General features: G+C 66.4%; 1 protein-coding gene across 1 annotated transcript in view; it reads right to left on the bottom strand.

Annotated features, from left to right (window-relative positions):
* PLEC (plectin) overlaps positions 1 to 5,900 on the bottom strand; it is a 35,139-nt gene extending 29,239 nt beyond the window's left edge. The window contains exon 1 of the mRNA XM_007464609.1: positions 5,363 to 5,900. Within this exon, the coding sequence (XP_007464671.1) occupies positions 5,363 to 5,900 (538 nt within the window). The remainder of the gene's footprint in view (positions 1 to 5,362) is intronic.
* Between the last annotated feature and the right edge of the window lie 6,330 nt (positions 5,901 to 12,230).

The raw sequence follows: 12,230 nt of genomic DNA, 5'->3' as shown, positions 1-12,230 counted from the left end.
CCCCCTCCCGGCCGCTCCGCGCTCCCCACCCTCCCACGGCGGCGCCGGCTCAGCTGTCCCAGCGCAGCTATCACGCTGTCACGCTCAAGGTTAGCGGGAGCCTTAACCCCTGTCCACCCTCGGCCACACCCGCCAGGAGGAGGGGCCTACGGGGAAGCCAGGCCGAGCGGCAGCCCCCACCACAGCCTGGGCCCTGGGCGGCCTCAGCACAGTCCTGCCCCCACCCCCACCAGGAGGGCGATCGTGGTGCCCGAGCACCCCACTCTGCCAACAAGGGTACCCTCTGGTGACAGCTGCCAGCACCCCAGCCCTCGCTGGCCTCCCAGGCTGGCAGCTGACCCAACCACCCTCAAAGACAAGTGGCCAGAGCCCCGACACACGCCCCTACCCCCCACAGAACAACAGACAGGGTGCGGGGGAGGGGCCCAGGTGCCGGCCTGGAGAGCAGACCGTGCACAGAGGTAAGGACAGAGCCTCCCACCCGCGGCCCCAGCCGGGCTTTCGAAGGCTGCCCTACCTACCCGGCACAATCTTCATTGGGGACAGTGGCGGGAGCCCACGGGTCCGACAGGGAGTGGGTGCGGGGTGTGGGGAGGGTCACAGGCCCCTCGGAGGGAGCAGTGAGCCCAGCAGTGGCGGTGGTGCCGCTGAGAGCAGCAGTGCCTGTGTCCGTGGGGGAGGGGAGGGGTGGGCAGGGGGCCTGGGGGATATAAATATCCAAGGAGGCCCAGCGAGGCCCGTCATGTGTCCAGACTTAGAACATGACGTGCAGAGCGAGGGCACCTGGGCCCAGAGCCTCGCTGGAGCCCAGGCTGACTGGGCGGCGCCACCCCACCACCCGACGCTCCCCCCAGGCTCCCACGGGTGATTCTAATAATAAGAAGCCTCCTGGAACAGGCCGAGCCACCGGCATGTGGGCCTCGGGGGCTCACGTCCCCCTTGAATGGGGCACAGACCCGCCCTGCCGGCCTCGTGGGGTAGGGACAGCAGTGGGGGAGCACTCGGAAAGGCCACACAGGCAAGGGCTCCCCCCACCCTCCTGCACAAGTCACAGGACGCAACACCTGGCCCAGAGGGACGGGACGGCCTCCCCAAGGTGACATCTTGTCACCTTTGATCTCAGGTCAAATCGTGCTGGGCCACATGAGCGCCCGCACCCCAGCTCGGGCCGCGCCTCCCCACCCCAGGACAGTCCCAGTGTCTACGCTGACCCCACCCAGACCCCAGCAGCGGCGGGCCTGCAGATCGCTTGGGGCCGAGGTACCGGCCCACATCACATCCTGGACTGACCCAGGCCTCAGTGTGCTCAGGAAACAGGACGTGGGGGTCACGGTCCTTCCCCTCTCCTCCCAGCAGCCTGGACCCCTCAGGCCCGAGCAGACAGAGCACTGGGTTGGTACCCCATTTTGTAGCGCTTTCCCTGTGTCCAGCACCATTCTATTCCAATCCTCAGAGGAAGCTACGGAGTAAGCCCCGTGTATTACTGCATCGTACAGATGAGGAAACCGAGGCACAGAAAGGGTGAGGGGCTCACCCTTGGTCACACAAGGCTGTGATGTCAGCCCCGGCGGTCTGCCTGGAGTGCGTGGTCAGCCTGTAGCAAAGCACAGCAAAGCACACTTGGCCTCTGGCCGCCGGGGTAGAGGCCCCCTGGTCCACATGGGGAGGCCAGGGGCAAGGAGAGGGCCGGAGGGGTGAAGGGCTGGAGGGCCAGGCCACCCAAGCCTCCTGCCCATCAACCCCGTGCTTCAGAAACTCACTTCTGAAGGAAACTGGCCTGCAGCAGCCAGCTCTGGAGGCTGGGACTGGGCTCCTCAGAGGAGTCAACAGCCGGGGGAGAACCGCTCCCAGAGGCGAGGGTGTCCCTCCCTCGAGGGTGGCGGGCAGCACCCCCCGCCCCCCCAGGGACCTGGGGCAGGGCCTGCAGCTCCCGGAGCCTGCATCCCACACCACACACCCCCGGGCACCTCTGAGAGGGAGCCGTGCTCATCCCCGAGTCCCGAGTCCTGCCCCTCCAGGGCCCCGGCCACAGGCTGGAGGGCCGAGGCCTGGATCCCTCCCTCCCAAATGCCTGCAGCCTCCACCCAGCCCTGCCCTACCTTGGCCCAGCTGAATCAGCTCCTCCATGCTGAACCTGTCCATGGCTGCCGACCACGGGCCAGGCTGCTCCAAGAGCCGGCAGAGAGGAAAGGAAGGGAAGGCAGGAAGGAGGGAAAGGATGGGAGGCGGAGGGCAGGCTCGCTGGAGCCCTGGGAGCCGTGGCTCCTCCTCACGGCCACCCCTTAGTCAGCAAGGCCAGCAGAGCCGAAGCTCAGCGGATCAACAGGTCGGACCAGCCTGCCTGCAGCCCCTGAGCCCTCAGGCGGGGCCGGAGGGGCCACCGGTCCCCACCCCGGCCCACCCCGCAGCCTCCCCCTTGCTGCACAGGCCCCACCAGCCTGCGCCTCCCCGGCCCCTCCTGGACCCCTCCCTGCCATATCCCCCACGACCAGCTCAGGCACAGCCACCGCAGCCTCCAGCCCTGACAAAGGTGACATCTCTTCACTGAGTCCCAGCCTCTGCACTCCTCCCTCCCCGGGCGCTGGCCTGCCCAGCCGCCGCAGGACCCAGTAAAAGACAAATCTAATCCTGCCGTACCCTGCTTAGAAAACCTGCAGATTTCTCCGAAGACAGCCCAGACACTAAGCTGGAGACTCACGGAAGGCTGGCTGGGGCGCCACGCGCCGTGAAAAGGAGCACGGCAGCTCTGTGTGCTGACTCTGTGTCCCCTGCATGGGGGACAAGCCGCGTGGGAAAGCCAGGTGCACAGCGGGGTCAGAAGAAGCAAGACCCCAAAGACCACCTGCGTCTGCCGTGTAAGACGCCGTCGGAGCACAGGTGCTGAGGGCGTTCAGACGGTACCTCTTCTCTACAGAAGTTTCAGTTCGCTCTGAATTTTAAGCCACGCCGAGCATTACCACTTGAAACATAAATGAAATTCATATATAAAAACCCATTCCACGAGTTTTCTATCACACAAAGCAACCCCAAATACCTCGCCCTCCCGCCACCTGGCCTCCCTCTGTCCCTCCTCCTGCCAGGCGGCTCTTGGCCACAAGCGTGGTCCTCATCACTCCACACAGGGGCCCCCCCTGCTAGCTCTGCATCCAGCCCATCCCCAGACGCTGGGGGCTCCCGCCCAGGTCTGGCTGATAAGTGGCTGAACAAGCGAGTGGACACCTTCCCACTCGGAGGAGCAGACCAGCAGGGCACAGGTGGGCGGGTGGCCTCACGGTGGGGACCGTGGCGCGGCAGGCACAGCTGACTGCCCTGCAGTGTCCGTCACTCCCCAGCCGGGGCTGGACGTGCACAGGCAGCCCACCTGACCAAGGCCACTCTGGTGAGCAGGGCGGCTGGCCCCAGGGGCTGTTGACCTGGTCCTTCTGCAAGCTGACTGGGGGGCGAGGCTGTAAGGAAGGAGGCGGCTGTGTGGCTCATCACCTGATAATTTTTAAAACTCTGGGAAGTCGATGGTTCTAAATGTTATCAGAACCTTCCTAGGCAGAGTGTGGAGCGTCACAACCCCTGCAGACCAGGATGTAGCCTGTGCCACACCCAGCATCCAAGGCGCCCTAGGCGTCCTCCTGTACCCAGAGTGGCACTCAGATCCCGTGCTAGGCCTGAGGGACCAAGGGGAAGGGAAGCCCACACCCGCCGGCCCTGACTCATCCTGGAACTGGAGCTCATTTCCTGTTGGAAACTCTGAGCTGCCACCGGCGACTGCGGCCGGGAAGGGAAGACTGAGTCACCTCCATCAGGGCTGCGGGGTCCCACCCCCCACCCCCGCTCTGCCCACTGCAGCCACACCCAGTCCCCCCTCCTGGCCCACGGCCAACTGCCCGCCCAGCCACCCTGCCCAGCCCAGCCAGGCCACAGACAAGGAAGGAAGGAGCGAAGGGGAGGGAGGGGCTTGCGCTCACCACACCCCCGACCCAAGAAGGGGGGGAAGGCGTGTCCACCAGCCACTGAGCAGGGTAGGGGCAGCAGCGGGGCGAAGGTTGGGGGAGAAGCCTCAGGCCGAGAGCCGGCCACCGGGTGCTTGGTCACAGCTGACCAAGCGCCCAGCGAAGCACTACTGACTCTTTGTGGGTGTCACTGTCACCCCACTGACAGGAGCTGGAGAGGCCGCGTGGTGAGCCCAAGGCTGCCCCTCTGCCCACAGCCTCACTGGTCTTCCCAGATGGGCTCCCACACCTAGGCCCGAGTTTGCGGGTCCAACCCAGACCAGGCCGGGGCCGGCGCTTCCGCTCAGCACCTGGGCCTGCGCCTGGGTCCCCAGACCACGTTCATTTACCTGGCAAACTCCTACCCACCCTGCTAGCCTCACCCCAGGCCCCCTGCCCACCCCTCAGAAACCAAGTTCCTCCCCAGGTAGTGAGACACAGAGTTGGAAGCAGGTGCGGGCTGCCCCACCTCAACGCCACGGCCAATGAGCTCCAGATGCACATGTGTGAGCCTCGAGCTGCACGGGACCCTCTGCCCATCTGGGTCCTGCAGCACAGGTGCTTAGGGACAGAGGGCTGCCACAGAGCAGGGACACAGCAAGGGCTTGCTGGCCACCTCTGGGACAAGAGGACCTGTTCCATCCTCTGAGACCTGGCTCCCACTGGGAAGGATCTGCCCAAACCCCCAGGCTGGGCCCTGCACCCGCCGTGCCTTGGCCTCAGGCCCAGCGGCAGGTGTTCCTACCTAGGTCTGCTCCTCGCCCCAACCCAGGGCTGCCCGCTAGGCCATCACCAACCCCAAGCCGACCAAACAGCCAGTCACAGTATCACATCTGTGCCACACAACCATGGGGGCAGGTGTCACCCCAACTGGACAAACTCAAGGCTCAGAAAGGTCAGGTAGTCACCCACACTGTTGGAGAGAAGCTACACCGCTGTCCCATCCCAGCACCTCCTCTGCATGCCCCCACCTCCTGCAGAGAGGGCCTCAGGGCGGACAAGTCGCCAGGTGGGGGGGCGAGGGGGGAGCAGGGCACAGTACAAGGGCAATGCTGGGGAGAGGACCGAGGGTGCCGGCCAGGGCTGTGTTAACAGCTGGTCCTGCCAGTCCAAGAACCACAAGCCCCACCCCTAGCTCCGGGGTGTGCCTGGGGATGGGCTGGCAGTAACCCACCGGCTCCTCCTTGGCCTACCCACCCCAAGGTCCTCAAGCCAGGAGGAGGAGCCCTGTGGGTCCACTGACCAGAGCGCGCAGGCAGAAACAGTGCCCCCTGCTGGCGGGAGCAAAGCTTTTGCACACTGGCTGCCCACTCCAGCCCACCAGGCCCAGGCCCCAGCACCCCCTCCCATCCCCCACCCTGGGGCCAGGACACAGCTACCTGCGGCTGGGGCAGGCTCCGGGCCAGGCCTCGCCAGGGTCCCTGGGGTGGTGGCGGGCACCACAGGGGGCTCAGGTGCCCCCTCCTCAGGCTCCTTCCGGCGGTAGACCCACCGCTCCTCACGGGTAGGGTCCTCGGCTGGCAGCGGCCCCCACTTGGGCGGGCAGCCCAGGGGACCCTGCACGGCCTGCACGTGGGGGGTGCGGCGGGCAGGCATCACCATGGCGACAGGGCGGCGCACCCGCTGCAAAGAGGCGGGCACGATTTCCGGCGGCAGGTGCAGGTACTGGCGCAGGTGGGCAATGCCCTCGTTGGTGAGATACCAGTAAAAGTGGCGCCAGGCGAAGGTCTCCCGCACCAGGCCCCGCGCCCGCAGGGAGGCCATGGCGCGCATGACCTGCAGGTTGGTGACACCGGGCACGTGGGGATGCAGGCTGCGGGGCCGCCGGTCCTTCTTGGCCACCATCACACCCTCGCGGAAGAGCACCTCGTAAATGGTCCGCAGCTGGTCCAGCGGCATGAGCATGCCGGCCACCATGGCTGCCTGAGCCGTTGAGTCGAGGGCGCTGGCGAGTCAAGGGCGGCGGGCGGGGCACAGGGAGGAGGTCCAGGAGACGCCCTCGGCACAAGGTGCAACCGGGGCCGAAGGGTAGGCAGGCCGTGGCGCTGAGCTCGAGGGCGCGGGCTCCGGGCTTGTGGCTCGCGGCGCCTGGCTCTCTGGCTCCGTGCGATTCCTGCCGGCACTGCGGCCTGCCCACCGCTTGCGCGAGCCTCCCGCCTGCCCGCCCTTCAGGACGCCCAAGCCGGCCCCCTCTGACTCAGCAGCAAGGGCGGCCCCTCCCACCCTCCGTTAACAGGGCCCCTCGCAGAGTGGGGGGCACCTCGCGGCAGCGGCCATCCCCAAGGCAGGCCCCCTCCCCTCCCAGGCCCGCGGCTCCACGTCAGAAATTACATCAGTTTCTAAACACTTCCTTCAGGGTTCCTAAGATTAGGGGGAGGGTGGACGGGAGTGGCTGTGGACACAGAATCTAAAAGGCTGGCAGAAGGGAAGCGGGAGCGAACTCAGGGTTGTGGTCTCAGAGCCTCAGGGATTCACAAGGACCTGAAGAGGAGGGCCGGGCCGTCTGGGCAGGGGCTCCTCTAGGTCTAAGGGAGAGGAGCTGCGGTCTTGGGGGGCTCAAGGGCTGAGGGAAGAGCTGCGGTCTTGGGGGGCTCAAGGGCTGAGGGAAGAGCTGCGGTCTTGCGGGGCTCAAGGGCTGAGGGAAGAGCTGCGGTCTTGCGGGGCTCAAGGGCTGAGGGAAGAGCTGCGGTCTTGCGGGGCTCAAGGGCTGAGGGAAGAGCTGCGGTCTTGCGGGGCTCAAGGGCTGAGGGAAGAGCTGCGGTCTTGCGGGGCTCAAGGGCTGAGGGAAGAGCTGCGGTCTTGCGGGGCTCAAGGGCTGAGGGAAGAGCTGCGGTCTTGCGGGGCTCAAGGGCTGAGGGAAGAGCTGCGGTCTTGCGGGGCTCAAGGGCTGAGGGAAGAGCTGCGGTCTTGCGGGGCTCAAGGGCTGAGGGAAGAGCTGCGGTCTTGCGGGGCTCAAGGGCTGAGGGAAGAGCTGCGGTCTTGCGGGGCTCAAGGGCTGAGGGAAGAGCTGCGGTCTTGCGGGGCTCAAGGGCTGAGGGAAGAGCTGCGGTCTTGCGGGGCTCAAGGGCTGAGGGAAGAGCTGCGGTCTTGCGGGGCTCAAGGGCTGAGGGAAGAGCTGCGGTCTTGCGGGGCTCAAGGGCTGAGGGAAGAGCTGCGGTCTTGCGGGGCTCAAGGGCTGAGGGAAGAGCTGCGGTCTTGCGGGGCTCAAGGGCTGAGGGAAGAGCTGCGGTCTTGCGGGGCTCAAGGGCTGAGGGAAGAGCTGCGGTCTTGCGGGGCTCAAGGGCTGAGGGAAGAGCTGCGGTCTTGCGGGGCTCAAGGGCTGAGGGAAGAGCTGCGGTCTTGCGGGGCTCAAGGGCTGAGGGAAGAGCTGCGGTCTTGCGGGGCTCAAGGGCTGAGGGAAGAGCTGCGGTCTTGCGGGGCTCAAGGGCTGAGGGAAGAGCTGCGGTCTTGCGGGGCTCAAGGGCTGAGGGAAGAGCTGCGGTCTTGCGGGGCTCAAGGGCTGAGGGAAGAGCTGCGGTCTTGCGGGGCTCAAGGGCTGAGGGAAGAGCTGCGGTCTTGCGGGGCTCAAGGGCTGAGGGAAGAGCTGCGGTCTTGCGGGGCTCAAGGGCTGAGGGAAGAGCTGCGGTCTTGCGGGGCTCAAGGGCTGAGGGAAGAGCTGCGGTCTTGCGGGGCTCAAGGGCTGAGGGAAGAGCTGCGGTCTTGCGGGGCTCAAGGGCTGAGGGAAGAGCTGCGGTCTTGCGGGGCTCAAGGGCTGAGGGAAGAGCTGCGGTCTTGCGGGGCTCAAGGGCTGAGGGAAGAGCTGCGGTCTTGCGGGGCTCAAGGGCTGAGGGAAGAGCTGCGGTCTTGCGGGGCTCAAGGGCTGAGGGAAGAGCTGCGGTCTTGCGGGGCTCAAGGGCTGAGGGAAGAGCTGCGGTCTTGCGGGGCTCAAGGGCTGAGGGAAGAGCTGCGGTCTTGCGGGGCTCAAGGGCTGAGGGAAGAGCTGCGGTCTTGCGGGGCTCAAGGGCTGAGGGAAGAGCTGCGGTCTTGCGGGGCTCAAGGGCTGAGGGAAGAGCTGCGGTCTTGCGGGGGCTCAAGGGCTGAGGGAAGAGCTGCGGTCTTGCGGGGGCAGAGGTCTGAGGCGAATGGCAGGGGCAGCTGCTGCAGCACATGGACAGGCTGTAGGCACCACTGGCTGCTGTCCATCAAGCAGGCAAAGGGACAGAGCCCCCACCTCCAAATGTCAGACCCAGACAGCGGCCACCCTCTTTAACACTTGCCATGCCAGGCCAGATCAAGGGTGGGCCAGGAACAGGGAGTCGGCTGAGAGTCCAAGCACTGTGCGCAGGGCACAGGGTAGGGGTTCTGAGTGGCCTCCATCCACCACCGCCCCAGGCCAGCTGTTGGAGGCCAGAAGCTCTCAGCTGCCACAGGGACCCAAAGCCACCTGCGGCCCAGAGCCCCTGCCGCCAGGAGACACCCCACCCTGGGCAGCCTGATTGCCTCCTTTGAGCCAGCTGGACAGATGAGGGGAGAGTAGCACCAGGCTAGAAGAGGGTCGGGGGCCCCCAGTGAAATGGGGATCAGCAGCGGGGGCGGGGGGAAGGGGCTGTGTGCTCCACGTGAACACCCTGCAGCCTGGCCCGGCCACGCCCAGCAGTCACCCCTAGGCCCTCAGAGCTGAGGCTCCAACCACGGACATCCCGCGCCTCCCTATTCCACCCAATACCCCGCTCTCCCACTTGGTGCTGCACCACTCACACCTGCACCCGCGCTTTCTCCCCTCCCCCAAGCGGACACACCCATTCCCAGCACTGCTAACTCGGGAACTGTTTATAAATAGGGCGGAAGGGGGGGGATCCCGAGGTGGGAGGCTCGGGCGGGCAGGCGGCCAACAGGCTGCGCGTGGGGGCGGGTTTATGAGGCCGTTGCCATGGCAGTGCAGAGCCGGCTCCCAACACACACACACACACACACACACACACACACACACACACACACACACGAGTTGTGGCAGAGGAAACTGCAGGCACAGCCAACTGTTCCCACAGCCCGGCCCGCCAGCTCTGCGGCGCCGCTCTCCCTCCGCCGGCGGGAAGGGGACCATCCCCGCGGGACACCGGCCGGGGAGGGCGGGGCGCCGGCTCGGGGAGGACGCCCAGCAGGCGCTGGAGTGGGCAACGGCCACGCCCCCTCAGACTAGCGGCGCCTGCGGACCCTGCCGGGCACCACGGCTGTGGCTTCGGGAACCAACACCAGCTGTGGTTTCAGGCCAGTGGCCCGGCCCGGTCCTGTGCCCACGGAAGACCCACTCCTGGCCTGACCCTCAGCCTTCCCCCGGACCTCCTGCGCTCCCCCTGCCCCACCCCTATCTCCCGTGCACTCCCCTGCCCACCCCACAGCCCCACTCTGACCTCCTCTCCCTTCTAACCACCCCATACGTCCACCGCACATTTCCCTGGTTTGATTCCCCGACCTAACCCCTCAACCCCCAAGCCTCCTACCAAACCGACCCCACAGCATGCCTCCTCCCAAAATGATTCCAAACCACACCCAAGGCCCTCAGACCTAAGGTCTCTCCTCCTTCCGCACAGACTTGCACGGGTCTTTGGCCAAGCCCCTCAGCCCCGTGACAACCCACGCCATCCCCGCAGGAGAGGGCAGCAGTTTGGGACGCTGAAGAAAGGGGGGGGGGGCGGGGCACGAAGGGGAATCCCCCTCCCTCCCACCAGCCCCGCCCTCGGGGGTTGAGGGGAGGAGCAGGCAGGAGCCTGGAACTAGACGTTCCCGGTCTGGCCCGCGGTGCCGTCCTCGGCACGCCTCCCTCTACCCCATCCCCCCACCCCCGCGCCCCCCAGGTCCCAGGGCTGGGAGAACACCCCTTTCTGCCCTGCCCCCACCCTGCGGGAATCGCAGCCGCAGTTGCTGATTCAGCACAGGAAGGACCGGGGCGGACAAACAGGGCGGCCTCCTCCACCCCACTGCAGGCCCCTGCGGATCTCCAGGGCAACCAGTCGGGGTCCTTGGGCAGCCCCCAGCGCCCCCCCCCCAATTCCGGAACAAAGACCCGCAGTGTGGACTTGCCCGGGGCCAGCCCGCCTGGCGCCTCCCCCGCCAGTGATCGATCCCCAAGGCCCTGCCCTGTCCCCTTCGACGCTGGGGGGCAGGCCGACAAGCGGGGCGGGGATTCGGCAGAGTTCGGGAGGAGAGAAAGTGCGGATCCGAGAGGTGGCGGAGGCCGGCTCCCACCTCCGCCCCGCCCCCGCCGCCGCAGTAGCCCGCCCCGCCCCCCGACACTCGCTGCAGGGTTGCAGGGCTGCAGGGCTGCGGGGCTGCGGCTGGAGTCACCCCGGCCAGCTCCAGGCGGACCTCGCGCCAGGTGGAGTCCCGGCAGGACACGGACATGGGGTCTCCTGCGGCTCCGGCTCCCCACCCACAAAGCTGCCCCCACGGCGGCAGACCCCGACCGCTGCCCTGTGGGGGCTGCACCCAGCCAGAGGTCACTGCCTGGTCCACACTCCCCACCCTCCGGCTCTGTCCCCATCCCCGGCCCGCACCTTTGAGGGAGCTGATCTCATGCTGGATGGCTCGCGAGGGGTCCATGTCTCCGCCGGGGCTGAGGGCGGCGCGCGGGCCGCCACGCAGAGTCCAGCCCCGCACTGCACTGCCCAGGCCAGAGCCGCAGCCTGGGGGAGGAGCCGGGAGGCGTGGGGCGGGGCTTGCCAGCCGGGGCGGAGCCTCAACTAATCAATGCGCAGTGCAAGGCCGGCCCCGAGCTTGCTCCCATCTAAACCGCCCCCATCCTTCCAGACCCCTGCTCCCGGTCACCTGACCCCGGTAACCCCAGCCGGACTGCCAGGCCATCAGGCTGGATCCAGGCGTGCTTGGACGGCCCACGCCACCCCCCATTCCCCGGGCCTCCGCCGCTGGCCACCCTCAGAGTGCCCTCCTAGCCACTCCTGCACGTGGCTTTCCTGGCCTCGAAGTCATGGCCACTCACTCCCTGCAGGAGACACCCACCGGTCTGGACCTCCTGGCGACCTCCCCAGCCAGCACCCTGGGTGAGGAGAGAAGGTAGATCCCACCAGGGCAGAGGCTGGAGGCTCCTTCATCACCACCATTCACTTCTCCCCCACCTCCATGCCCTCTGCCTTCTCCCCTCAGCTGGGGGCCCTCCTCCACCCACATGCGCCTCTGGGTCACCTCACCCGGTTCTGTGACACTCTGACTCCCAAGGTGACACATTCAGCCTCTGCCTCTCCAACTCAGCCAAGACCCACAAAGCTTGTCTTGGGAAGTTCCTGTCTTCCCGGCTCTGCAGATGTACCACCATCTACCACCCAGCAGCTCAGGCCAACACCCTAGGGTCCTCACCCCCATGGGTCAGCCCCACAGGTCCTGGTGGCTCCACCTTCCAGTCTGTCCACCTGCCACCAACTGTCCGTCTCAGCAGTCTCCTTGCACCACCACCCCTATTGCTGACAGGATCAGCCTCCTGGCCACTGACTGTCACTGCCTGCCCCCTGGGGAGAATGACAGTGCTGGCACTGCCAGGGTGGGGTCAGCTCTGCCCCCCTCACGGTGCCACAGGAAGCCGTAAACAAACGCACAAGCCTTGCCCACACCTCGGGCATGCGCACGCACGCGCGCGCGGCTTCAGCGTAAGCCCCAGGATTGGGCCCTCCCGTCCCACCCTGGTCCTCTGTGCTGGGCTGTGGGGGACAGACACAGCCTCCGTCTCCTGCCAGGCCCACATCCAGATTCTTCCTCCATCCTCACCCCAAGGCCCCTCCTGGCCCCTTGGGGCCCACACCTTGCCCAGCCAGGCCTCTGCCTTTAGGCGACCACTCTTCCTGCAGGCAGGCCCACCGTGTGTCGGGTCAGGACCGGGGGGAGCGCGTGGTGATGGCAGAGCTGCGAAGCCGGAGGTGCCCGCAGGTACTGGCTGATGAGCAAAGACGCGGGTGCGGCCCTATACTGGCTCAAGGCCTGACGTTCTAGGATCCCTCACAGCCCCGTCCCTGCCCCTCTCAAGACTCAGCCAGTCTGGGGCACAGGCAGGTCTCAGGAAGAAAACAGCGGCAGACCTGGGGTAAACAGGAATATGAGAAATTCATAGAGGATTTTGTGATTCCTTACACCTAAATTCCTCTTACTTTTTTATTAGCCACGTCCAGATGAGCCTAAATCCACTGTGACTGAAGAGTACTTCCTAACTAGATCTCAGATGAAACTGACAGATCCCGAAACAGAACTAAAAACTGTAGGGAA

This window comes from Lipotes vexillifer, unplaced genomic scaffold (genome assembly GCF_000442215.2).
Source record: "Lipotes vexillifer unplaced genomic scaffold, Lipotes_vexillifer_v1.1 scaffold394, whole genome shotgun sequence".
Lineage (NCBI taxonomy): Eukaryota > Metazoa > Chordata > Mammalia > Artiodactyla > Lipotidae > Lipotes > Lipotes vexillifer.
This window is presented reverse-complemented; position numbering and strand designations above follow the sequence as displayed.